We start from the raw sequence: 26,615 nt of genomic DNA on the forward strand, positions 1-26,615 counted from the left end.
TCACGCTTCTAAAAGACAAATTGTACGGCATACGGCAGAGTGGTCATTGCCGTATTCTAAAATACGGCAACAAGAGCATATTTTTTTAATCTTTTTTAGTGCCATACACCTATGTATTAGGTTAAGTCGGCTAACAAGACAATAAAGTTAAAAAATAATTAATGTATCCAAAGAGATTACAGGACGTGGATACTTTTTGCGTAAACATGAACACATCCAACTCTTATAATAGACAATGTTGCATGTTTGGTACGAGGAATTCCCTTTTTTTTTTTTTTTTTTCCTACCTAAGCTGAGAGCCTTGAGAGGCTATATCAGCGTAACCCTAACTTTTGTAGGTGAGCTCACGGGCTCAAACCTGATGACGTTGCTAACACGAACCCTAGCAAGAGTCGTGCTTCGCAGAATCTACCACCGGATCGGAAACGCGACCCACTGAGAAGATCCGGCGAGAAGGAATTCCCTATAATCTACAACGCCTGCTCTTTAAGTCCTCTCCTCAAGTCGCCTCGCCGCCTCGCTCTTGTTTCATTGTTTATACTAGCAAGTGTAGCTTAATTTTAACTTTTGAAAAAGTGCAGTGTAGCGATACGTGAGATAGTGTATAAAATGTGTATAAAAAAAAAGAATCTTCAATGCAGTAAACCTAATCAAAACAAAGAAACCGCCTCTTAACATATACCATAAATGGAACATTATTACCAAAGCAGTGCATTGTCAGAAAGCATTCAAACTGTGCGAACTTTAGGCCAACCCCCGAAATGAATAATAATATGAAAAAAAACCATCAAATACGAAAAAAATGAGATTATTGAAACTGAACTTACTTTAGGCAATAATACAGATTTGATGGGAAGAGAGGAGTGAAAAATAAATACTGTTTTAATTTCTAGTCTAAAATAAATAATAAAATACTATTAATTGAAATTTGAAATTTTGAATTACTTTGTACGGCAATTTTTGTTTAAATACGGTAGATTTTGTTCTCCAGTACGGCAACCCAATGTTTGCCCAGCGGCAACACTGGTCGTATTTCCGGCACGACGCTATCTAGCATTCCGCTCAGTGTGCTTATTGCGAGTTTTTTAACGTTCTCGATAGCGTTCAAGTTATCTCAGATTTGTATGGAGTTGGAACATATACCCGTGTTTGCACCTAGGGGCGCTGATTCAACTGCATACAAATCTGACTAGCCTTTTACGCTATCGAAAACGTTAAAAAACTCGCACTAAGCACACTGAAGTGTGCAATACCCCATACTTCCAATACAGGCAATTGGCGTGTGCAATAATATAATATTAAAACGTGTATTTGGTATTATCATCGGTTTTCAAGATTCGTAGACATTATTAACAATACTTTTACGGCTTGATGTGTACATAAATAAAGCCGCACGTAAAACCGATGGGTGGGTGGCTTTGATAGTATTTACATAATTATATAGTCTATATGTAGTAGCTTTTACGGTGTGGCGACCTGTCGCCATACGCAAGTGACTGTTTCTTAATATTAATATTTAATTTTTGGATTTCACCATAAGCCTGTACAAAATAATATCAATGTTTCACATCTGCCAGCCTTCCCGCGATGGCTCATTTTTCTTTTCATTGGTTATATATACATATTGGTTATAATCAAGTTAGTCGTCATCCGTAAACACAAAGCTAGAAAGAAAATCGAAATGTTGCAAATAATAATAGTTATTAGAATAAAAAACACTAGATTTAACAGTTAAAGTAATTTTGATAACTTATATTTTTAAATTACATTCGATCTAATTCAGAAATGATTCAAAAATGACTTTGTGTTAATAATGGCAAATAAAATAAATATACACATATTAATTATGATTAATACAGAAAAAATGCGAAACTAATACATACGAATAACAAATAAAACCATGAGTAACATTTCATCAATGAGTTTATTCAAATCGAATCATATTTTAAATTTATTCTAGAGAAAATAATTCCCCTGCACTATACATTACTAATTAATTTAATTAATAATAAATCACATTCAACATTTAATACGATATTATTTTTTCTATAATACAGCAGTACTATTAAAAATGGCTTCCTAATTATTGATAAAAAAAAAGTGCTTTAGTTACTAAAACTCTAAAATACAAATATTAGTCACAGCTGACAAGCAATTATTAGTTTGGTTGTGTTTCAATCGCAATGCTCGATTTTGTTTATGTACAAGATAAAAATAAAACAATGAATTTCAGAAATAATACGCATTGTTCTTTGTTCCAATGATTATTTCAATAAAATATAATCTACGTATTGTTTTTTTTTTCTATTTATTTTACCGAACATATTGTAAACATAACTGTATTATAAGAAATTCCATAAATTAAAAATCCATGTTTCAAAAGTTTATTTCCATTGATTCAGTTTATTTATAATCTTTTTTATACACTGGCAACATCCGAGATTAATATAAAATAATGGGAACACAGTGATTTCAATTTAAATAATGTGAAATGAAGAAACAGAAATACTGATTTGGCTTAAAGGACTTTGTTTCCAAGCCAGTAAAATGTATTAAAAAAAAAGGGATTAACATCACGTCTGTTATTACATGACGAAAAACTTAATACATTCTTACGTAAATACGACAAGAAAAATTGCATAATATTAACAAAGATAACATTATGAAACCGTAAAACCGAAAAAAAACATTTAAAATGTGTCTTGGACCCGTGAATATGTAAACACATTATACACATACATACATTGACGATTACAACACAACCAAAACTAATTACATCGAATGGAAAAATCCTAATGAAATCAAAAACCAAGCCTGTGGTCCGGAAACAATTTTGTATGGAGCATTAATATTAATGCGTTATCGCTGTTATGTATTGCATCGCGGAAAACACCATCTATATATTATATAACGCAATACAAAAAAGTCGAAAAAAAAGTCTCATTTATTTATCTATCAAAACGAACCTTTTATTCCGAAAAAAGGGGCCATTGATAATTGTATTCTTAAATTTAATAAATTAGAGTATTTGACTGCGTATATTATTCTTAGCCCACTGAGTTTCTCGCCGGATCTTCTCAGTGGGTCGCGTTTCGTATCTGGTGGTAGATTCTGCGAAGCACTGCTCTTGCTAGGGCTAGTGTTAGCAAATACTCTCAGGTTGAGTCCGTGAGCTCACCTACCTGGGCGTAGCTGATAACCTCTTAGGCTACCAGCGAATACGTAGGATAAAAAAAAAAAATTCTCGCGCGATAATTTCTAACTCACATGACCTCGGTGAAGTGACATCACGTAATAAGGTATTTTTTAATATGTACATAAGTACGTCGCGATTGGCATTATGTTTGCCCGCGCGTGACGTCACAAGCTAGTGCACCACGCGATTGTTGCTACTTGACCGAGCCAATGATTTTCATTTTAAAATTAAAACACGACAACAGAAATCTACATAATTATTACAAACTCTTGTAATTTCAATGACACCTTAGAAATATACCGTTTTTGATTATTATTTTTTGTGTGCAGTCAAATACCCTACTGCAAGAACACAGATTCTCTTCGAACAACTTCTTCGCACTAATTACAAATAATCATACGTACGTATTTAAACGGACATTTCGGAGAAAAAAACAGTCAGCAAATTAGCTTCAATTCCTTTTAAAAATATTTTTGATTAAAACAACAGCTACAATAAGAAAGCGTGTACTAAAATTGTTCTAATATTCTTAATTGCTTGTATATTCTTGCTAATTATGCAAGACAGAACAAGCAATCAAAAGTTAATGCAATAAGTGAATTAAAAAAAAATGGAATGTACTATGTAATGAAATATATAGCGAAGTTTTTTTTTTTTAAATGACCAGGCGACCAATTTCGAAATTGATTTTGTAAAATCCGAACAAATTTTTATTCATCAAATAAATTATAACATTTGCTGAATACGAATGTCGAATAGTTATATCTCAACAAGCTTGGCTAATGAAACGGACTGCTAAGGCAACAGTGGAGGAATGGAAAAAGTGTTCACAAAAATACAAAAAAATTGTCAACTGTTATGTTATATTTTATTCAATGAATAAATATCATTTCACAAACAGCTAAATTGTACTTAAACCTTTTAAAGAATAAAAATTAATTATAATTAAAAAACAAAAATTAAGAAAAAAATCATCCGACAATGTGATGAATAAATGAAATTCAAAATTACATACAAACACACACACACAGTCAACACTCACACACACACAGACACACACACCACACACACATGTAAAACTATTATTTAAACAGATACAAATCAAAAATAAAGGAAGACGCTATATTGAACCTCCTAAAACGTATTTATATTGATTTTTTTAGTCCTCTAAGGCTACCAGCATTGGTAGCGAAAAAAAGAAGACTTTAAAATACGATCTCTTGAACATCGATTCTTTCAAGTTCATACGTAGATTTGACTTCTACTGATCATCTTTTGCAACCTCGAACACCCAGTTCCCGGTTCCTATGAAATTTTCCGAAGACTTTAATGTTTCTCTATTACAAAAGCGTTTACTACTTGAAATGGCCAACTAAATTTCTGGAGGACCGACCCGTCTGGTCACGTCTGAGTATTAATGTAAGTAACTATACTGAGACCTTAGAACTTATATCTCAAGGTGGGTGGCACATTTACCCGCAAAATTATAATTTGCGTAATTACTGGTGGTAGGACCTCTCGTGAGTCCGCACGGGTAGGTACCACCACCCTGCGCATTTCTGCTGTGAAGCAGGAATGCGTTTCGGTTTGAAGGGTGGGGCAGCCGTTGTAACTAATTCAAGGTGGGTGGCGCATTTACCTCATAGATGTCTATGGGCTCCAGTAACCACTTAACACCAGGTAGGCTGTGAGCTCGTCCACCCTAAAGACCCATATAAGCAATTAAAAAAAAAGATAGTGCATCTGTAGAGATCGTAGGAAATTAATAAAAATCGATTTAAAACTCGCTCGGTCGTTTGAACTCCCCACGTCTCCAGTCTCATCTGACCGACCTCAAAGTCATTAAAACGGGACCCGTATATATCTACGAGTGAAGTGAACTATTCAGTTTAAGTGACATTTCGCTTAATACGCGACATTTGTCTTTGTTTTTTTTTTTTTATTGCCCTTGGAGACGAGCATACGGCCCACCTGATGGTGAGTGGTTACCGTCGCCCATGGACTTCAGCAATGCTAGGGGCAGAGCCAAGCCGCTGCCTACCGAACTACCTTTGTGTAATTAAAGGTCCGTTTTATTTGGTTTTCGCATCAACAATTCGATATTTTTAATTGAACTTCAATTAAGTTTAATCACATTCAAATACCTGAAGAATTTTTCTTTGTTATGAAATATTTTTTCTAAATTTTAAATTTTAAATGGCTCTATTGTAAAGTTGCAAAAATGTCACTTAAGCCATTTTCTTCCAAAGCTTTCGACCCTCGCTCGATATTAAGATTACAGACGGGCTGATGTTTATGAAGCAAAGGTTCGCAAGTATGGCACTGAATCAAACAAACAAAAAAACATACAAAATGTAACGTGTACATAGAAAAAAAAATCATTCTCTCAAACATGAAACACACTAATGAAGTTTATCAAACGAAATATAACGCGGCAATTACGTACCTAAACGCTATAGGAATACGGCTTTTTTTCGTTTAGTTTTTTTGTTTTTGTTAAATGAATTAAAAATCCATAATGAAAACTTTATATTTATATCACAATTTAGCTGAAGAAAGCGAAGTTTTGTTTTAAAACTAATCCTAAAACGTTGCTTGCATTATTTTATTTATTTTAAATTAAAAATAATCTATAGAGTTATTCTAGACTGAAAAAAAAATTGATTATACTTAGGGCTGCATTTTCGATCATCCAACTTATAAATATACGGAATTATATGTTGTACTAGAAACTATTTAATTGATTCCTTCAATAAGTTGTAATTCATCATTAGTTTACATTTTAATCCTATATTCTTGCCTCTCTATAACTGATAAAATTTATTATTTAGAATGACAGAGAAATACATATGTTAACGTTCTAAAGTAGACAGAGTGATAACTAACGCTATTTGTTAATTATAAAAGAATATTGTATTTCATATCAAAATTAATAAGTAAGTAACCTAAAAATACTATTCCTAATTCTAAGACGCAAAAAACAAATAACGACAATGTAAAAAAACAATTCTTAAAAATTGCAATTCTTTTTGTTTTCAATACTGTCATTATGACAGTGACGTTACATGTCAAACGTCATTCGTGTGCAAGATAATAGTGATGCGGGTGACAGATGTGGCTGGAGGGTGACCAGACCGGTGTCGTCAAATAAAAAAAAAAGATCTTTTTTTTTCTTGACATTGTTGTCCAATCTGTGTTTGATGAATTCTCATAGCTTTGGGTGATCACCTAAGCCGCTTTGCTCTGAAGCTAAGTCCTACCCATACCGACAGGGTTTTGGGAAATTAGTCATAATACCAAACGCATTTGTCATGTTCTATTTGAACCTTTCAACAAATCGAAGATGCTGTAATGAGATTTTTCTATTGAATCCACTTCTGAGACGTTAAGATATTTCGGATTTATAACCTTTTTTTTTATTATTAAAAACAGCCATACATATGTCTTATCAATGTTCCGTGTCAAAACATTTACACAGATAACAGTTAATAGAAAACTTAAAAGAAAAAATAATAATGTAATTGTTTTTCTGACGTTACACTGTTTGTTATCAACTTCTAAATCGTGAAATCGGATCTAGTCAATTATTCAAGACGCCGGCTTATAAAAATACTAGTGTTACAAAATCTAAAAAATCCTTCGCGAAATTTCTATTACCCAATCAACAACAAGGAAAATGACCAAACTTATGATACGTAAAAAACTTTTGGTTCCCTAATAATGACGATAATAAAAACTAGAAACAGTCTAAACGGAAGCTTACAGCGTTAATAACTAATTACATACTTTTAATTTTAATTATATTTACGAAATACATACACAACATCAATAATGGACATAGAGAAAGAGGCCTTTTAAAAACATTGCCCAATCAATCAGCAAACGGTTATGAAGATTTTAAAATCAGCATTAACACACATTTAATTAATATTATTATTATTAATTATTAATATAAAAGACGAATTTCAATCAAAATATACAACAATTCATCGCCACCATCTTCCCTAGTTTAATCATGTATGTATGCCTCTTTCGCGCTAATTTGAACACACACATATTTATACAAAATCGAACCGTACGGCTTTAGAAATAAGTTGTATTTATCGTTGGCATTGTTTTTATCTAAGCATTTTTTACGTACATTATCACAAATACACAACAATAATAGTTTAAGGAATCAAAACATGAAGCAAACTTTCAGATCATAGGATTGTCGATTAAATATATTAAATAAAAAATCCATAGACTACAGGTCATTGAGTTATTAACTTATAAAGGATCTTGGACATCCACCAATCTAGAATAAGCCACTCCATTAATTTTTTGTTCCGATATTTTTAAATTATAATTTACGTTCGAATTCGACACTGACTCTACGGTTTTTTGTTCCCGTTTTTTTATTTTTATTGACAGATTATAAATCTTTTATAACATTTTTTGATCCGATTAGTTTGAAAGTCTCTACGAGATACAATATTGACACTAACTTTGGCATGTCAATATCAACCTACAATATGTCACGTGCGACTCTTGTTCCACAAATGTCTTTGCTTCATATTTCAAACGAATTAAAAAAAATTCTTTTCATTGTTTAGAAAACCAGTGTACTTATTTATGGCTTTACCTTCAAACTTCTAAAGCCGTAGCGGTTAAGCGAGATCGAAGCTTAAAGCGTTCGCCATAAGGGTGATTATTGTCTTGTCTATTTCTCTCCTGACGAGGAGCTGGAGGCGCGGCCGCGGTTCTTACGTTTCTTGTCCTCTGGTTCTCTTTCCGTCGGCGGCGCCGGCTCCGGCGGCCTGGGCTGGCCCGGCGTACTGCCGCCCTGACACACACACGGTCACCACAAAAAATTATATATGTAGAATAGGGATCGCAGCGCATAAAATAAAACTTCCACTGTTCCAAAATCTTCTGTTATAATAATAATTTAAAAAATAATTAACACTTTTATTACGCCTTGCTCATTTTTTTAACCGTCTTCGCCATCTTTCTTTTCTCTCTGTCATTCTGTCTGTCATTCTCTTCTTCTCTTTCTTACCGTTTTCTCTCACTTACATCTTAACGCTCCGTTCCACACTCTTTTCATACGTTCCGTTCTTACCAATCCTACATATTATATGTAGTTATAAAAACAAACACACTTAAAACAGCAGACAGTAGAAGTAAAAGCAGGCAGCGGCTTGGCTCTGCCCCTGGCGTTGCTGACGTCCATGGGCGACGGTAACCGCTCACCATCAGGGTAGCCGTATGCTCGTGTCTGCCTACAAGAGCATTGACTTAATTTCTGAAGGCGAATGGCGGCATCGTTGATGTCCGTGGGCTCACCTGCGTGCTCACCTTTCTTTTGGCGTGCTTATCGTGCTTCTTGGAGAGGCGATGCTCGTCGTCGTCCCGGTCCTTAGTGGAGCGCCGCCCCATCACGCCCAGCAGTTTACTGACGACGCTTTTGCTGCGAGCTTCCGTGCTCTCGACCGCTTCTGGAGACTGAATGAGAAACGCGACTTTGAGATTTTAGTTAGTTCTCCGACAATCGGCTTTTTTTATTGCTTAAATGGGTGTACGAGCTCAGCTGGTGTTAAGTGGTTACTGGAGTCCATAGACATCTACAACGTAAATGCCGCCACCCACCTTGAGATATAAGTTCTAAGGTCTCAAGTATAGTTACAACGGCTACCCCACCCTTCAAACCGAAACGCGTTACTGCTTCACGGCAGAAATAGGCAGGGTGGTGGTACCTACCCGTGCGGACTCACAAGAGGTCCTATCACCAGTAAAAACGTGCAGCCGTTGCGTCGGTACGGTGGCTTGGTACCACTACAAGCGAAGTAGCCACACGTTCCTGTCTGGTGTACAGGAAAACCATTGGCACGCATCTGCGACTGCGATCTTATCAGGCTCAGAGTTATCCGCTTGTAGATTTATTTGCACAGCACGCAATGGAACGCAAAGAAAACCTTTTTAACGTTTATACTTAATATTGTAAGTGAATTCGTCGAGGCCTAAAACATCAGGTCCCTGAGTATGCTCGTATCAAGCAGGGCGACTGTGATAATGTTAAATTCCCACATGCAGGTATTCAGAGTCCGCATGAGAATCTTATGCCCTAGTACATATTTCATATACTATGAGTTCCAACTTCAAGAGTGGGACAGCAGGTTTAGAGTACGACACAGACTCTGACCTCATATCTCAGGCAACCACGATATACTAAATGACAAACGGCTTCAGTGACGATCTTCGAACACCCTGTATACAAGACCGTTACGCGTTTTTTTTTCCTACCAAATCTAGTAGCCTCAAGGGGTTATTCTAGATTTAACGAACTAGTAGGTGAGCTCACGGGGCTCAAGCCTCACGTTGTTGCTAACACGAACCCTAGCAAGAGACGTGCTTCGAAGAATCTACCACCGGATCGGAAACGCGATCCACTGAGAAGATCCGGCGAGAAACTCAGTGGGCTGTGTCTGGGGGTTAGTTTACTCGCCGAGCCCTTCGTCGCAAGCGACGGGTTCGACGAGGACGATGACCGGTGCTTGAGGTACTTAAAAGCACCGTTAGTGGATCGGAAGGATCCGAAATTACATGCGTTACGCGTTACTCAGAGCTCAAGATCACTCGCAGTAACAACACTGGTCTCACCTTATTTAGTTCGACAGATTCCTGTCTCTTCAGTCCCTCCATCTTCTTCAGGGACTCTGTCCTCTTCGGCTCTTGTTTATCTTGTTTCTTCTCCGCCTTCTCCGCCTTTTTCATATCCTTCTCGACCTTCTTTACCGAGCCGGCTCGTTCCATTGGCTGATTGGGAAAATTCTTGTGATAAGATTAAGCGGTAATTCAGTCAGCGATGTATAGTGCGCTTCAATGTATATCAAAATAGCATATACGAGTGTTGCACATTTAAAAAAAAGCGCTATTTTTAAAACGTTTTATTCGCATTATTTACGCTCCATCATGCTAGTACAGCTAAATGAAAAGATAATTTCATAAAAAATACATGACTTTAAAAAAACCCAGCAATGAAACACAAAATCAAAAACAGCTGATGCTCGGGTCAAGGAACGCCCGGGCGCGGTGTTTCTTTTACAAATTTTTCGTTTTCGGAAGCGGTCTCCTAACACCCAGTATATAGTCGTGGGTGGAATTTAGAAACGCGCGTTGAAAAGACTCAACACTTTGGAAGCCAACGCGAAGGGAAGATCTTCAGCCAAGCGGGAGTCGAGAGCGGTACTCTATGGACCAAAGGGCCACATGTTTTTTTTTTTTATGAAGGTAACATTACTGGTGGCCCGGTGACCTTTCAAGTTCTACCAGGGTAGGCGAGCACGGGCTCAGCTAGGAGGGGTGGGATTTGCAGCCCGAATGTTATTGCTCAATACTTGTATATGTGCAAGCTTATCTTGAAAATATCGTCAGCGAGATTCAGATATCTATCAAATATTTCGTGTTCCATGATAGCTATTCTAGTACTAAGGCCAGCTTTAATTCCGATAGCGTTCTCTTTCACACAACCGACAGACGGATAGAATTGAAATGAGAGGAAAGAAGGTTGGTGACGCATCACAATTTCAAACACTCGATACAAAGATATAAATGTACTCGATATGTTTTCTATCGATATTTTTTTTTCATACCTTGTCAACTTTTTTCTCTTCCACTTTGGGTTCATCCTTGACTTCGATCTTCTTCAACGAATCTTGTTTCTTGAGTTCCGTTTTTTTGTTTTTCGTTTTAAACTCTTCCTCCTTAAGACTCGAGTCAGACTTCTTCCGAACTTTGGGCTGCTCGATAACTGGAGGTTCTACTTTTGATGGTTTCTCGTCGGCGACGCTCGGCTCCGTGCTCGTCCTGGACTCGTCTGATGATGGAGAGGAAGACGTCGCCGGATTATTAAAAAAAAATATGTTGGTAGGACCTCTTGTAAGTCCGCGCGGGTAGGTACCACCACCCCGCCTATTTCTGCCGTGAAGCAGTAATGCGTTTCGGTTTGAAAGGTGAGACAGCCGTTTTAACTATACTCGAGACTTTAGAACTAGACTTAGACTTTAGAATATCTCAAGGTGGGTGGCGCATTTACGTTGTAGATGTTTATGGGCTCCAGTAACCACTTAACACCAGGTGGGCTATGAGTTCGCCCACCCATCTAAGCAATAAAAAATAAATAAAAAGCTATATGCATGCTCACCCATTAATTCAAATACATATTATTGAAACAAAACTGAATTCTACTCAAGAGTACTTAATGGTAGGAAGCGGTTCCGCTCTGCCCCTTGCATTGCTGAGGTCAATAAACGCCGGTAAAAAAAAAAAAAAATGCGCTCATTTCTATTTGAAATTGCAAACAGACTAATTGGATCGAGATATGTCTATTACCTGTTTATGCCAAGGCATAATTAATGCCCGTAAAACTCGCGGCTATTTTTATTCCACAGGCGAGAGAATAACTTCACAGCCCGCCTGGCATTAAGTGGTTACAGGAGCCTAAAGAGATCGTATTTATGAATACCGTCATCCTTCTTCCATCCACAATTTTTTACGAATATTACTGGTAGTGGTATCGATATCGTTACTTCGATATGCCGTGCTACACCATAGCCTTCGATGACCTACTTCAGATACCGTTGTCCATACACACCGATAAAGAGGTCCCTGGACGTATCCAAGACGGAGAGATTGGCGGATGAATCCGCGATGTAGGACTCGTCGGAGAGGGACAGGGACGCGAATGAGGCGGACGCGTCGAACGGAGACTTGTCCAGACTGGTCTTCGGAGATGACGTGAAGATGCTGGGGGTCGCCTGCCTCGCCGGGCTGCGGGCAAACAAACCTCAGTGGAACAACGACAAGTGCTGTCATCTCTCGACTAAGAGATGTAAATTTCATTTAAAAAAGATCTATATATATATAAAAATGAATTGCTGTTCGTTAGTCTCCCTAAAACTCGAGAACGGCCGGATTTAGCTAATTTTGGTCTTGAATTATTTGTGGAAGTCCAGAAAAGGTTTAAAAGGTAGATAAATATAAAAGTGCTCGGAATTAAATAAAAATAACAATTTTGTTTTTCCTTTGATTCCTTTTGTTTGTTTTAAGTTTATTTTATACAAAAGTTTAGGTCTTTTATTTATCGATTGAGGCACTACGAAGTCTGCCGGGTCAGCTAGTTTGAAATAAATAAAACGTTGAAAACAAATCAATTGACTTTATCTATACTGATATATAAATGTACAGTAGTTATTTACGGATGTTCCGTTATAACTACTGAACCATGCATCCGATTGACTCGAAACTTGGTATCCATGTAGAAAATACATGTATTTAACGGATAGGCTAAGATTTATATGAGTGTTGGACTCCCTAATAATAATGACAATAAATAATAATGTTAATTTTAAATGCCGGCGAGTACGGCTAGTAATTTATATGAACGATATGTACAAATATGGATATTGTCATATAAACGGAAATTTTAAACTATAAATTTGGTAATAATCTTTAGTTAGGTATACGAAAATAGTATAGGCATTTTATATTGTATAGTAACAGAATAGGTGTACTATAAATACTGGGTATTAGGAGACCGCTTCTGAAAACGAATACAAAAGATAGTACTAATGACAAAGTAGATAAGTTAGTTATTTAGACAAATGTTGTAAATAAGTATTTGTGCGATCGCGCGAGTCTGCGCCGCGCCGCGCCCGGGAGTTCGTTGACCCGAACATCAGCTGTTTTTGATTTTGTGTTTCATTGCTGGTTTTTTTATAAAGTAAAGTTATGTATTTTTTATGAAACTACCGTTTCATTTAGCTGTACTAACATAATGGAGGGTAAATAATGCTAATCAAAATATGTTTTTTTTAAAATCAGTATCGATTTTTTTTACCGTCCCATCATCAAAGGTGTTATTAGTACTATTGTCTGTCTTCGTTTTCGGAAGCGGTCTCCTAACACCCAATATATTACCTATTAGGCAAGTTTCTGGCGTGATGCGTCGGCGAATCCTTCTCCTCTGCTATCCTGGGCAGGGGTGGCTCGTCGGGCTTGTCCTGGGGGGGCGGAGTGGGGGGTGCGGGGGCGGGCGCTCGCCACACCCCGCCGCGCCGCGTGCTCCCCGCGCTCACCGACACGCCCGCCACCACCCCCCCGCAGCACAGGGGCGATATCGAACACTTGGCTTCAGCTGAACGTGGGTGTAATCTGGTGGTAGGGTTTACCAAAATTGTCAACCACATCACAACCAATTTAAATGTTCTTGCGTTTTTATGATCAAGTAATTAAACTTTAAACCGATAAAAAAAATTGACATTCGTTTAATTTGAGATTCACATAAAATTATAACTTTATGAACTAACCACACCAAACATTAAAAATTCTAACCCAAACCATTATCAATTCTACATACATTATACATGTGCAGAATACAACAAAGTTAGACAAATGTATAATTATTATACATCTACAATTTAAAATGCTACTTATTTGCAAGTTAACAAGGACTTCTTGTTTCACAATATGCACACAACAAATTTAAAATAAATTAACGAGCAATTCTATTAGATCTATAATATTGAAATAAATAAAAAACACTCAATGAGAGATGAAATGACTACAAAGCATTATGGACAGCAAACGAAAACACACTCTAAGCGCATGCGAATAAAGCGCACGTACCTATCGGGCGAGAGCGCCCGGCGGAGGAGGGGGGAGGCGGGGTCGCGTCTCGGCCAGGCGCGGCGCCCGCACTCCCGCGTCGCGAGCGGCGAAGGACTGCGGGCCTCCACGCGACTGTGCCGGTATTAGTCACAAAATGCTTAATAAATGTTGCCAGCTCATCGACGGATTAACATAATGAAACGATTTTTAATCTGTGCGACGAAAACATTTAGCTACGTGCAGAGAACTTTTTGGCGGGAATGGGAGCAGTGAAGTTGTGTGATTTGTTTTATTTTGTCTATCTACTGTTTGTGTAATAATGGTGGTTTATTGACTATTTATTAGTATCTGTGATAGTGCACAAATGTGGGAAAATGAAACAAAGCCGCTGAACGTGACTTCTCGGGATCCTCCAAAGAGTCCACCGTATAAATCTCAATAAATGACCGCCATTTTACTGAGATTATACTGCATCCCATATCATCTCATCTCATTTCATTTCATCCCAGTTGATTAATTTCTCAAATTAATCATCTTCTTTTCATTTTATTTCACTCCATTTTATCATTTTTCATAAAAATAAGAATATAAATAAGACACGACTTAAGGTCTAAGTGACCAGGTCATAAAATCCCTTTTAAAAAAATTATAGCTACTTGCACACCTTAATTATGAATGTATGTGATATGTAAAAAATTATTGAAATTATTTATGATTCAATTATATGTAGAAAATAATTACGAACAAATATTATAGTGTATTGTTAGAGGATGCTATAGTAAAAATTCTATTGCGAACACGATCGCTCTCGAAGTTCTTAGAAATCATCGGAGTTCTGCACGGCTGACTAATCAGTCATGAAACATTGATAGTAAATTAGATTCTAAGCATATAGTTCGCATGCTTTTAAACATGGATGTGATTTTCTCGAAAATATACTATGTAAAAAGACAGTACATAATTTCGATTTTCCAGATATCAAACACGTACACAATGATTATGATTTTGTTTCGATATTCAGAATTCTTCAATGTTTTAACAAAAACTTAACATCTTCTGAAATATTTCGGGGGTTTACACATTAATTTCATTCAAACGAAATATTAAGCAATACTGACATTAATATATGTATATTATATAGACAACACATTGTATATAGACAACAATAACAATAGCAAAACAAACGGAACATGATATTTACGCTTCTCTGAGGTTAACGTCAATATAAGCCAATTTTTTTTCAATTAATATTCTGTCTTTCCTAGATAATTTCATGTCCCTAGTGTCCAAATTAGCGAAAGCACATGAGATCATTTTCGGATTTTAAAATACTATTAAAATAGCTATACGAATCTACAAACAGACAAACATTGATTTATATCAATAATAATATGATTGTGGGACTAAGACAGCGGCTCTCAACCACCGTGTCACGACCAAGAGGATGCATCCGTACGCTCCTGTTGAGTGTATTGCGATATATACAAATACTGTGTTTTTAAATGAGGTAAGCCAAGTGATCACATCTTGGGGGTAAATTTGTTGTAGATATGTAAAGAAAAACCTTTATTACGTAAAACTGTTTAGTTTTAACAAAAAAGGGTGCGTGTACTTATGTACGCGCGTAAGAAGTTAAATTTTATTTTTATTAAATTTATTTCTTTTTTTTATTTAAGCGTTAATCAATTTGAAAAAAAATCGATTAAACAACATCCTCAAATACGCATATTGGACATCCCTTTTCTTGACATCGTATAAATTCGGTAATTCTCGGTACGGTTCGGAAAGTTCACCTGCGGCTATATTCAGACTCGCCAAGTTACGTCAGTCGTATTGTAATGTGCGATTTAGTGGGCAACTTCATTCTGTTAATCTTGTGTCACGGTGCGCGCGTAAATTTCAAAATATACTAATTAATAATAAAAAATCACTCTCATCAATTTTTCATAACGCGTCTAAAGAAGTATAACTTCAAAAAAAAATCTTAGACAAATTCACTGACCTGTTTGTAATTGAGAAAAATGAGGAGTTCAGTTGTACATAATTCAATAATACTGTTTAAAATAATAATTTAAAAAGGAGATTAAAGGTTTTAAATGTTGTTTTTTTAGTATTTTACAGAAAAGGCAATTAAGTCTTTTATTATTGTTCAATCATTCTAGAATATTCCATATCACTATACAATTAAATATACAACGGTTTATTGTTAAGCATGTAAATGCATTTACTAAATTAATAATGTTTATTTTAAGAAATATACCCCACACCTACCATCGTTTCAACTATAAACAATTTTTCAAGTTAGGGTTCGCGGGTTTGCATATAATAGTTTAGTGCATCATGCACTAAAAAAGGTTGAGAGCCGTTGTATTAAGACGTACATATGTCCTGATAACACTAATAAAATTTAGTGAAATAAAACACATCTTCATGCCCCATATTTCACTTGTTGGGACACAGACTGACAGGCGACTTTTTTTTTATTGCTAGATGGATGGACGAGCTCACAGCCCACCTGGTGTTAAGTGGTTACTGGAGCCCATAGACATCTACGACGTAAATGCGCCACCCACCTTGAGATATAAGTTCTAAGGTCTCAAGTATGGTTATAACGGCTGCCCCACCCTTCAAACCGAAACGCATTACTGCTTCACGGCAGAAATAGGCAGGGCGGTGGTACCTACCCGTGCGGACTCACAAGAGGTCCTTCCACCAGTTCACCTTACGCTTTTCAAAAATCATGTTCGTTTCCATTACTACAGAGGGAATGAAATGAAACTAAGAAACATTGAGGGCGTATCGAGCATGGTATTATGTTTATTAGATGTGGTGATTGTCATCTGAAAGCCATATTTTTTCTCATTGAGTAAATGCGAGCATGTGAAACCTGATTTGATCTTAATACAAAATTCAATCAAGATTATAAATTATCTAATTTGAATTTTATTAACGATTTCATAGTAGGTCCCGCGATTCAAACATCATTTCGGACGCTTTGTAGGCAGACGAGCATACGGCCCACCTGATTTTAAATCCGTTATTAATAAATAATAATTCAATAATTAATGTGTTTCTGTAGTTATTATATCAGTGTCGGTGACGCTAAATATCTCGATGCAGTTGTAAAGCGGTTCTGTACCTAGTAGGCGAGGCAGGGGGCGGGGGTTGCGGCGAGGGGGAAGGCGTCCTCGCGAGGGGGGACAGCGGCATGTGCTGCAGCGAAGAGCGACGGACCTCCGCGCCGCCCACCAGCTTGTGCTTCAGCCCGTGTAACGACGACGGTCTGCAATGTATGGCAACACTGAGATTATTGTATGATCGCTATTCTCTTGTTCTTTTCAGGTTCTCTTGTGCTTCTCAGGTTGCCATCACAGGTTCCGGATAAAACCTGTAGCAGAGCGGATTTTAATAATTGTCTAAGAACTGAACTCCTTACATCGGACAACAATAAGCGATAACTTTGGGGACAGGAGCGCAAGAACAATAGCTTTGAAAATTATTTTATTTCTTCATTCAAATTTGATGTTTCTTAAGGTTTAAATGGATCACGAGTTTAATATAAAAATGATTTATTTAATGAAGTTTTGGCTAGGGTACTAGTGTCCAGACAATTAACTTATGTAAAAATGAAATCACCTCTGGAAGTGCGTGTTGGCGTGCAACGGCGCGTCGGGGGGCGCGGGGGGCGCGGCGGGGGGCGCTGACGTCACCGCCTCGCCCGACACCATCTGGGTTACATACAAATTTATTCATAACATTTTTTTTGATTAATAAATATAGTAAAAATATGTTTTGTTGCACGACATTATTTCTATACCGCAGGAGTAATTCGTGAGCATTTATTAAGCACGTAATTCATTGGAAAAATTGGTATCTGCCTGCGAGATTCTAAAACCGGCACAATCGCATCGTAAATATACATATTTAACATACCCGATCCTGTAGACCGAATGGTAAACAGTCGACGTCGCCCAAAGCACGTCATTACGGATCCTCCCGGTCCATTAACGGTGCTTTTAGGCACCACAAGCACCGGTCACCGTCCTCGCCGAACCCGTCGCTTGCGACGAAGGGCTCGACGAGCGAATTAACCCACAGACACAACCCACTGAGTTTCTCGCCGGATCTTCTCAGTGGGTCGCGTTTCCGATCCTGTGGTAGATTCTGCGAAGCACTGCTCTTGCTAGGGTCAGTGTTAGCAACTCTCCGGTTTGAGCCCCGTGAGCTCACCTACACACGTTAGGGTGAAGCTGAAATAGCCTCTCAAGGCTATCAGCATAGGTAGGGATAAAAAAAAAACCATCACTGCAACTACCTATGTTGATAGCCTTGAGAGGCTATATCAACGTTACCCTAGCGTGTAGGTGAGCTCTCTGGTCTTAAACTGGAGGTGTTGCTAACACTGACCCCAGCAAGAGCAGTGCTTCGTAGAATCTACCACCGGATCGGAAATGCGACCCACTGAGATGATCCGGCGAGATACTCAGTGGGCTGTGTCTATGGGTGCCATCTTTAAAAATGTTAACAGAAGAAACTGAATGTATGTTTTACCTGATGCATTTCCTGTGTAGCGCGTTTGGTGGATATCCTCCTGAACAGGGAGCATCGTCTTCGGGGCCGAGGTCGAGGGGGCGCGTACGCCCTCCTCCCGCCGCTGGTACGGCGACGCCCACCAGACTTCAATAATGAAAATGGTCATTTTTATTTTTTTTATTCTTTATTAGAGCCATACACCTATTATAACCTATTAGGTTAAGTCGGCTAAATGGTAATTTAAAAAAAAAACATTTAATATTAATTCTATATATATCTAAAAAGAAATTGCTGTTCGTTAGTCTCGCTAAAATTTGAAAACAGCTGGACCGATTTGGCTTATCTTGGTCTTGAGTTATTTGTGGAAGTCCAGAGAGGGTTTAAAAGGACTCAATTTTTCAATTCTTTGTCAATTAAATAAAAATAACAATTTTGTTTTTCCTTTGATGTGTCCCCCCGTCGGACGGATTCCTTTTGTTTATTTTAAGTTTATTTTATACAAAAGCTCGGGTCTTTTATTTATCGACTGAAGCACTACGTCTACTGGGTCAGCTAGTTATTAATAGAAATTGTAGAATGTGTCAACAGTTTTGAATACCTGTATAGTTGTCTGATCCAGTGGTGTCGCTCGTAGCGTCGCATGCGGCGCTGCCAATAGCAACCTTAACACCTACGAATACAAACGATTTTACAATAAGACCAAACGGTTCACATAAGATTGTCACCGTATAGTAAATACACTTGTTCATATAGATACTACGCATTACGACAACAAATTTCGAGTTATGGGCATACTTTTTGGACAATTATTCAATTGCTACATAATATTTAAAAAATAGTTATAAGTGACATCCCTAATTTACAAGACACGTTGCTGAATTGCAATAACCCCAAGTGACGTTAGTCAAAAACTGACATTGGCCTTATATATCTGTTACAAGACGAAAGAAGACAATTTTACGACCCAGTTAGTAACTCTTTATCGTCATTAACAAGGATATAAACATAGATGACGGCGTCCTCCTCCATGAACTCCTACTAAGCTTCGTTTACAGGACATGTCATGGTCCTGTGGTAATATTCCAGGATTCAGTTCGTGACTGAAAAGATCTCCGGAAACGAGAATTTCAGGAACTGACTACGCAATGTACTCTGACGGTAGATGATGCTTAAATGATATGAAATCTAACCGTCACGATAAAAAAAAATTCTTACTCATTCGCCGGTAGCCTATTCATATATTAATTTCGCGCGAACTGTTATGATAACCTCTGGTTCTTAGCTTTGCTTCCATCATCAACTTTCCCGAATAGCGTCAGCACTTATGATCCTTTATTAGAGAACAATCCCCTCCCTACCCCGTCAGTCCTATTCCTAATTCCATACGGAACGATTGCCATCATTGTCGTCGTAAATCTTTGATGTCTGTTTCATTATAAAAATCTTTTTTAAAAAGATCCTTTCTCAATTTCGTATAACAAATTGGTAGCAGCGGTGGGATACATGGGTGGGGTACACGAAATTCAAGCTTCAGTATATAGGTATCGCACCTTTAGAATTATAGAGAACAATTTTAAAATTTTTAAATTTCGATTTTAATTAAAAAAGTTACCTAGAACGACCCTTTTCAGCGACTCCTAGTAATCAAATGACCAATAGTAGCTTATATAGAGACAAACTTATCCATCGGTCTCTTTCACTCTCTCTTCTTTTTCTCCGCCTTATCCCACTATGTGGGGTCGGCACAGCTAATTTTTCTCTTCCATTATCTTCTATCAGCCGTCATTTCAACACACACTCCATCCATGTCTTCTTCGGTTGACTTCTTCCCCCTCTACCTTGCGCTACCATTTCCATGCATCTCCTAGTCACATGCATCTTCTCTCTACGCATCACATGTCCATACCACGCTCTGTCTTTTCGATTTGAAAACTTTATTCGATGTTTACCAAAAAACACATTTTTAGGGTTGACACTCTATAATTCTAAAGGTGCGATATAATGTCGTCTTATAGGAAATCTTCAGAGTCTGACCTGCGTGTGCAGCAGCCCTTGCACCGACTCGCCGTTCAGCTGCGTTATGAGGTCGCCGGCTCTCAAACCTGCCGCCCACGCCGCGCCTTGCTCGTTGACGGCCTAGAACATTCGATTTATTAATTAACTAGCTGTACGCGTCCGCTTTGCTGGGCATTTAAAATTAACATTATCATTCCTCACCCCCACAAAGATTCTCATCATTAACGCCCCCGCAACTGGTTTCGGGAGTCTAACGCTTTTGGATGCAGTTATTGCATTACACTGCACCAGTTGCCCGGCGCCGGTCTTTATGAAAACACCGTTTATTCCGTAAGATGGTACATGTGTTTACATAAAGACCGGCGCCGGGCAACTGGTGCAGTGTAATGCAATAACTGCATGCGCAAGCGCTTACGTGTCCCTACAAACGCTGATATATTTACTAATATTTAATATTTACTAACAATCACGCCACGTTAACTGGTCCCGTGATAAGTTCGTAAAGAACTTGTATTACAGGTACCAGATAACGGATATAAATGTAATATTTTTATTATACACATACATATATTTAATATACATCCATAACCCTGGAAAAGACATTTATATTTATCATACAAATATCTTCCCTTGGCGGGATTCGAACCCGCGACCCCCTTGTGTAGTGACCATGTCACTTACCACTACACCAGACGGCCGTTAAAATTATTTAATTAAATATTAGCCTATCCATTAAGTACATGTATTTTCTACATGGATACCAAGTTTCAAGTCAATCGGATGCACGGTTCAGTAGTTATAACGGAACATCCGTAAAAACCACTGTAGATTTATATATTAGTATAGATATAGATAGTATAGATTAAATATTAGAATATACGTATTAGACCAATATGGTGACAACTCGAAAAAAATATTATTACATCTTTGATAAAAAACGCATATGTGAAGTGAGAGGTTTGTTATAAAAATTGGTCTGCTGGTAGCACAGTATTCGTCTTTGTAATTATAGCTGCGTTTTATTTGGTATTAGCATCAACAGTTCGATGTTTTAATTGAACTTCAATCAAGTTTACCCCATTAAAATAACCGAAGTGGTATTTTTTTTGTTATGATATTTTTTCTAAATTTTATACTTTAAATGGCTGCCGCGAAGCGTTAACCTGTTCCGATTTGAAGGGTGGGGCGGTTCTTATACTGTAAAACTGTGGCGGTACCACACTCAATATTTCTCTTGACATTTCGAGCACCCTGTATATTCGCGCCACAAGTATTGTAACGCCGATAAGAGTAACGCCATCTATCGCCGAATAGCGGAAACGAATATCAAAGGAACTAGTAACATTTAGAACGCTCGAGACGTACAACGCCATCTATTGTCAGCGGAAACACGCATCGAATGTGCTCGAATTGTGAGGAATGTTCTCGAAAGTTCTAGAGATGTCGTATCGACTATAAAAGCGTTGTAAGGATGGCACGCAGTCAGTTAGTAATCGGAACTATTAGAAGCGAAACAGCGAAAGGATCACCTGTCTTTGTGAGGTGTTCTAAGTGCTAATACGGTTTTAATTTGTGCTTTGGTGGAGCTTTTTATTTATCCGGAACCACAGCGCGTAACGTAACGGTACCAACCGAGACGAGATGGTGCATGGTGTAGTAGTCCGTGTCGCCGTAGTACACGCGGACCGTGTGGATCGTGAAACCGAACCCGCGGGGGCCGCGCCGCACGACCATCGGCGGTTTCGAGGCTTGGATCAAACTGGAAAAGTAAAAAAAAAAAAAACTTATATTGAACTTACGTTCGAACCAAGAATACTGCTATTTTAAAATTGAAAGTTGAAGGATAATGGAGAAAGCTGTTGGAGATATCAAGCTTTTTAAACACAATAATAATAATAAAATATGATGGTTGAATTAGAATTAGAATTTTACTGGTGATAGGACCTCTTGTGAGTCCGCGCGGGTAGGTACCACCACCCTGCCTATTTCTGCCGTGAAGCAGTAATGCGTTTCGATTTGAAGGGCGGGGCAGCCGTTGTAACTATACTTGAGACCTTATAACTTATATCTCAAGGTAGGTGGCTCATTTAAGTTGTAGATGTCTGTGAGCTCCAGTAATCACTTAACACCAGGTGGGCTGTGAGCTCGTCCATTCATCTAAACAATAAAAAAAAACCTCAACACTTACGAATGATTGGGCAAAGCGAACGGCGAAGGCGGATCTCTGCACGGCGAGGAGTCCCTCGAGGAGTTGGTGGAGGAAGTGTTGCCGGCGCACGGCGAACCCGCCCCCGCGCTCAGCGTGCTGTCGTCGGCTGTCGACAAACAATATATGCACTCGATTTTACAAAATAAATAATTGGCTAAATGGTCTAGTTTCTAATGGCCGTAAACAAATATTAAAAACGCTTTTAAAAAACTTTCCTCGGCTAAGTGAAGGCTCATAAGACACTACAAAGCCGATATTCATCCTAGAACTTAACTCAAGCACTTATGATGCAGCTTATGATGAACTATTTTATCTATATATATAAAAATGAATTGCTGTTCGTTGGTCTCGCTAAAACTCGAGAACGACTGGACCGATTTGGCTAATTTAGGTCTTGAATTATTTGTGGAAGTCCAGAGAAGGTTTAAATGGTAGATAAATATGAAAATGCTCGGAATTAAATAAAAATTACAATTTTGTTTTTTCTTTGATGTTCGGACGGATTCTTTTGTTTGTTTTAAGTTTATTTTATACAAAAGTTTAGGCCTTTTATTTATCGATTTAGAGTTTTGTAACATTTTGCATCGACTTAAATTTATTGATAAAATATTATGTACCCACATTGTTCTGTCTCAAAATGGTAATTTAATCCTTCATTGTTAATAACGTGTACAATTTATAATTTAATCACAAAATTCATTATTATTTACATGTTAATTTGTCATTATTTTACTGAGCTTCTCGTTTAACAACTGTTTAACATTGTGTTATTATTATCAGGTATTTGATGTTAGGTAATTTCATCATTAGTTGTTTCTATGTATTTTATGTAATGTTCTTTTTCAACAAAGTATGAGCTGGTAAGTATATCCATCCGGCTCGAAGGACCATGTAGGGGCCAGGTATGGATTTTAAATTAAATGACGATAATTCGACTTATAACGTGTACTTTATTTTAAATTGTAAAAAATGCATTAAAAAATACTTTTACAAAAATTGCAATTTAATGGCGTGTGCGCAATAGTGGGCATAGATTCCAGACAGTAGACGCCGATGAGACGCCATAACGATATGGAGCGGTGGCGCGAAGATTTGAATCCTTAACAGGCACTACGAAGTCTGCCGGGTCAGCTAGTTTTAAATAATAATAATAAAGATAAAAGCTAAAAACGTTACCTGGATGTATAACCAGAGACAATCCTGAAGTGCTGGCCGAACGCCGCATAGACTTAGCCGCCATGATGGCTGTCGGCTTCGTCTTCTCCGTTCTATCCGGTTTGTCTATGCTCCGGTCCTCTCTTCGGATGTCCGAACTGAATGAATAAACACATCAGTCATTTACCCATTTATGGACAATTAAAATTACGCATCTATTTAGGTTATAAATACTATTATTTGACGGGACCTCAACAAGATTTTCACATTTTACTACTTGCACAAGCATTTCGATTAGGTCTTATTTATCAATCAATGAAGCAATGTTCAATATCGACAGTTTCATCTGTCTACTCTGGTATAAGGCGATCATGCGCTCTCACTCTAAGCTATTGCTGTCTTTAGTCGCACACGGTGAGTACTGCATGCAAAAAAAATCAGTTCTGACTTTGTTGTTGAGTTCGAGTTTTTTTCACTTTCGAGTTGTAAGACTTAGATGACTGGCAGCTTAAGTGTCTATGCAAGTTGCAACCCAAATGAGACACTTCCCCCTCTGTCAGGGCATAAAGTAAAGTAAAGTACATTCTCATTTGTTTTTTTTTATATTTTATTACAATTTACTAAATTTTTCTTTCTATCTTTCTTTTTATTTGTTGACCTTACTATCTGTCAGTGCAGGTGACGCCATTTTCGATTCGTTTCTTTATTGGCGCGGCTTATACAAAACATTGCTATAGCTATGTCATGTTTTCCTCCAGGTCGGGAGCGTCGGAGATGTGAATATCCTGGTGAGAGCCCGCGAATGTTGGTGGTGCGGGACGGAGTACTAACAGTCGGGGGGTGAGGGCGAGCGCGGAGGGCAGGTGCAGGCGGGGCGGCGCGCGGCGGCGGGCGGCCGGCGACACGTCCTCGCTGTCCGTCTGCGACGACTCCGCCGACACCTGCTGGCTGCTGCCCGCCACCTGACACACAGAGCAAGATCAACGACTGGACCGGGTATGGTACGACCACGGTAGGCAGCGGCTTGGCTCTGCCCCTGGCATTGCTGAAGTCCATGAGCGAAGGTAACTACTCACCATCAGCTGGGCCGAATGCTCGTCTGCCTACAAGGACAATAAAAAAAAACTTAAGGCCAAACGACCGGTCATCGTTCTCATCGAACCCGTCGCTTGCGATGAAAGGCTCGGCGAATAAATTAACCCACAGACACAGCCCACTGAGTTTCTCGCCGGTTCTTCTCTGTGAGTCGCGTTTCCGATCCGGTGGTAGATTCTGCGAAGCACGGCTCTTGCTAGGGTTCGTCTTAACAACAAGGTCAGGTTTGAGTCCCGCAAGCTCACCTACTAGCCCGGTTACACTGATACGGTCTCTCAAAACCATCAGCTAAGGTAAAAGAAAAAAAAAATTGGTCAGACGGTGAGAATTTCGATTTATACCAATAAACACAGTGCCGAAGTTCCCGGCTGTGGATATAGAACTTACAGGACATTTCGGATGATGATGATGCAGAGGCGCTGTGGGCGTCGTGGGCGGCCCGGCGCTGTCCGGTGTGCCAGGCCAGCTGTCCGTGCTCTATACGCAGAATAATGTTTTATTTACCTTTTGCTGCATGACTTGACCCAAGGTGAAACAAGAGAGAAGTTCCTTAAAAATACATGAAGTATAATGACCAGTGGTCGGAGTAGGTGGTATATGAACATTTCATTTTATCCATGATTTTTTTTTTTAATAGAAAAAAAAAATTAATCCTGATCGGAAACAATTTATATATTTATTAGATAAAGTAACAAAAAGCCCTGTCTAAGTTTTGTCTCATACTGACAAGCGTCATTTCTAATTCAACAGAAAGGGACAAAATACGGTATAACTATTCAAAGGTGTTTTTGTATAAAATAAATGAGTATTTCATTTCTTTCACCATTAGCTAGCACTGGTAGCGTAGATTAATATTATTAATACCTTTTTCACCTTAAACACAGATTCATGCTAATTTCAAAATTCCGAAACAGATATCACAATAAATATGGAGTTCCAATATTTTGGGGGCATATCCATATTATCCTCTACATTTGACGTCAACGACCTTAAATCAATCTACCTACTCCGACCTATAATAATGACACAAGGTCCGCGAAGATATGTACCCGGGAGTCGTGCTCGGCGCAGGAGTGATGGTGCCTCCTCCACTGCGGTGAGGTGCTGGAGAAGGCGGCGAACACTCCGTCGTCAGGCGCGTCGGCCGCCTCGTCCGTGTCCACCTCGCTGTGGTTGTAACGCTCGCACCGACCTGCGCACCACACGCGGCTCAGTGCCCATCTCGGAACTTTTTTTTTGTGTTTGAGAGATCACTGGTGGAGGCCTTTGAAGTTTCATCAGGTAGACGAGCAAGGGGCTCAGCCTGGAGGGGCGGGATTTTCTAACAGCTGCCCGAGCGCCTCCAAAGGAGACCTAACAACTCCAAAGTAGCTGTTTCGCGAATGAATCTACTTCCGGATTGGAATCGCGACCCGCTGAGAAGATCCGGTGAGAAACTCAGCGGGCTGATGTTTAGGTTAGGTTGCACGTCGAACTCTTTGTCGAGTTCGACGAGTAGTTACCGGGTTCCCTAAGCCTGCTCCTAGTGTTAAGAGCTGAAGGCGTCTAATGTAAGGGTTATTGGATCTGATGGATCCGTATAGACGTGTACCTCGGAACTATCCACTCACACGACACTCATGAACACTGCTAATTAATATATAGTAATCCCCCCCCCCCCATAACACGGTAGATTGGTTCCGCGTTATAGAAAACGCATTGTTCGAATATTCTCACATAACGCGGTTTTGCGACCTCACATAACGCATTATGTACAAACAT

At 38.5% G+C, this 26,615-nt stretch overlaps 1 protein-coding gene across 11 annotated transcripts in view; it reads right to left on the reverse strand.

Moving 5' to 3' along the window:
• Positions 1–1,905: 1,905 nt before the first annotated feature.
• dop (microtubule-associated serine/threonine (MAST) protein kinase dop) overlaps positions 1,906–26,615 on the reverse strand; it is a 103,620-nt gene continuing 78,910 nt past the window's right edge. For 7 of the 11 annotated variants that reach the window (XM_089739918.1, XM_089739917.1, XM_089739916.1 and 4 more), the window contains 18 exons: positions 25,904–26,046; positions 25,242–25,331; positions 24,591–24,721; positions 23,781–23,917; positions 22,584–22,710; positions 22,028–22,154; positions 20,414–20,515; positions 18,978–19,049; positions 18,398–18,523; positions 17,483–17,574; positions 16,986–17,129; positions 13,865–13,978; positions 13,157–13,390; positions 11,832–12,007; positions 10,831–11,054; positions 9,839–9,994; positions 8,525–8,683; positions 1,906–8,021 (listed from right to left, as the gene is read on the reverse strand). In XM_089739918.1, coding sequence (XP_089596044.1) covers positions 7,899–8,021; positions 8,525–8,683; positions 9,839–9,994; positions 10,831–11,054; positions 11,832–12,007; positions 13,157–13,390; positions 13,865–13,978; positions 16,986–17,129; positions 17,483–17,574; positions 18,398–18,523; positions 18,978–19,049; positions 20,414–20,515; positions 22,028–22,154; positions 22,584–22,710; positions 23,781–23,917; positions 24,591–24,721; positions 25,242–25,331; positions 25,904–26,046 — 2,477 coding nt within the window. In that variant the 3' untranslated portion in view covers positions 1,906–7,898. The remainder of the gene's footprint in view (positions 8,022–8,524; positions 8,684–9,838; positions 9,995–10,830; positions 11,055–11,831; positions 12,008–13,156; positions 13,391–13,864; positions 13,979–16,985; positions 17,130–17,482; positions 17,575–18,397; positions 18,524–18,977; positions 19,050–20,413; positions 20,516–22,027; positions 22,155–22,583; positions 22,711–23,780; positions 23,918–24,590; positions 24,722–25,241; positions 25,332–25,903; positions 26,047–26,615) is intronic. The other 4 variants (XM_089739925.1, XM_089739919.1, XM_089739921.1 and 1 more) reach the window with 2 other exon arrangements.

Source organism: Bombyx mandarina, chromosome A1 (assembly GCF_030267445.1).
Source record: "Bombyx mandarina strain Sakado chromosome A1, ASM3026744v2".
NCBI classification, from domain to species: domain Eukaryota; kingdom Metazoa; phylum Arthropoda; class Insecta; order Lepidoptera; family Bombycidae; genus Bombyx; species Bombyx mandarina.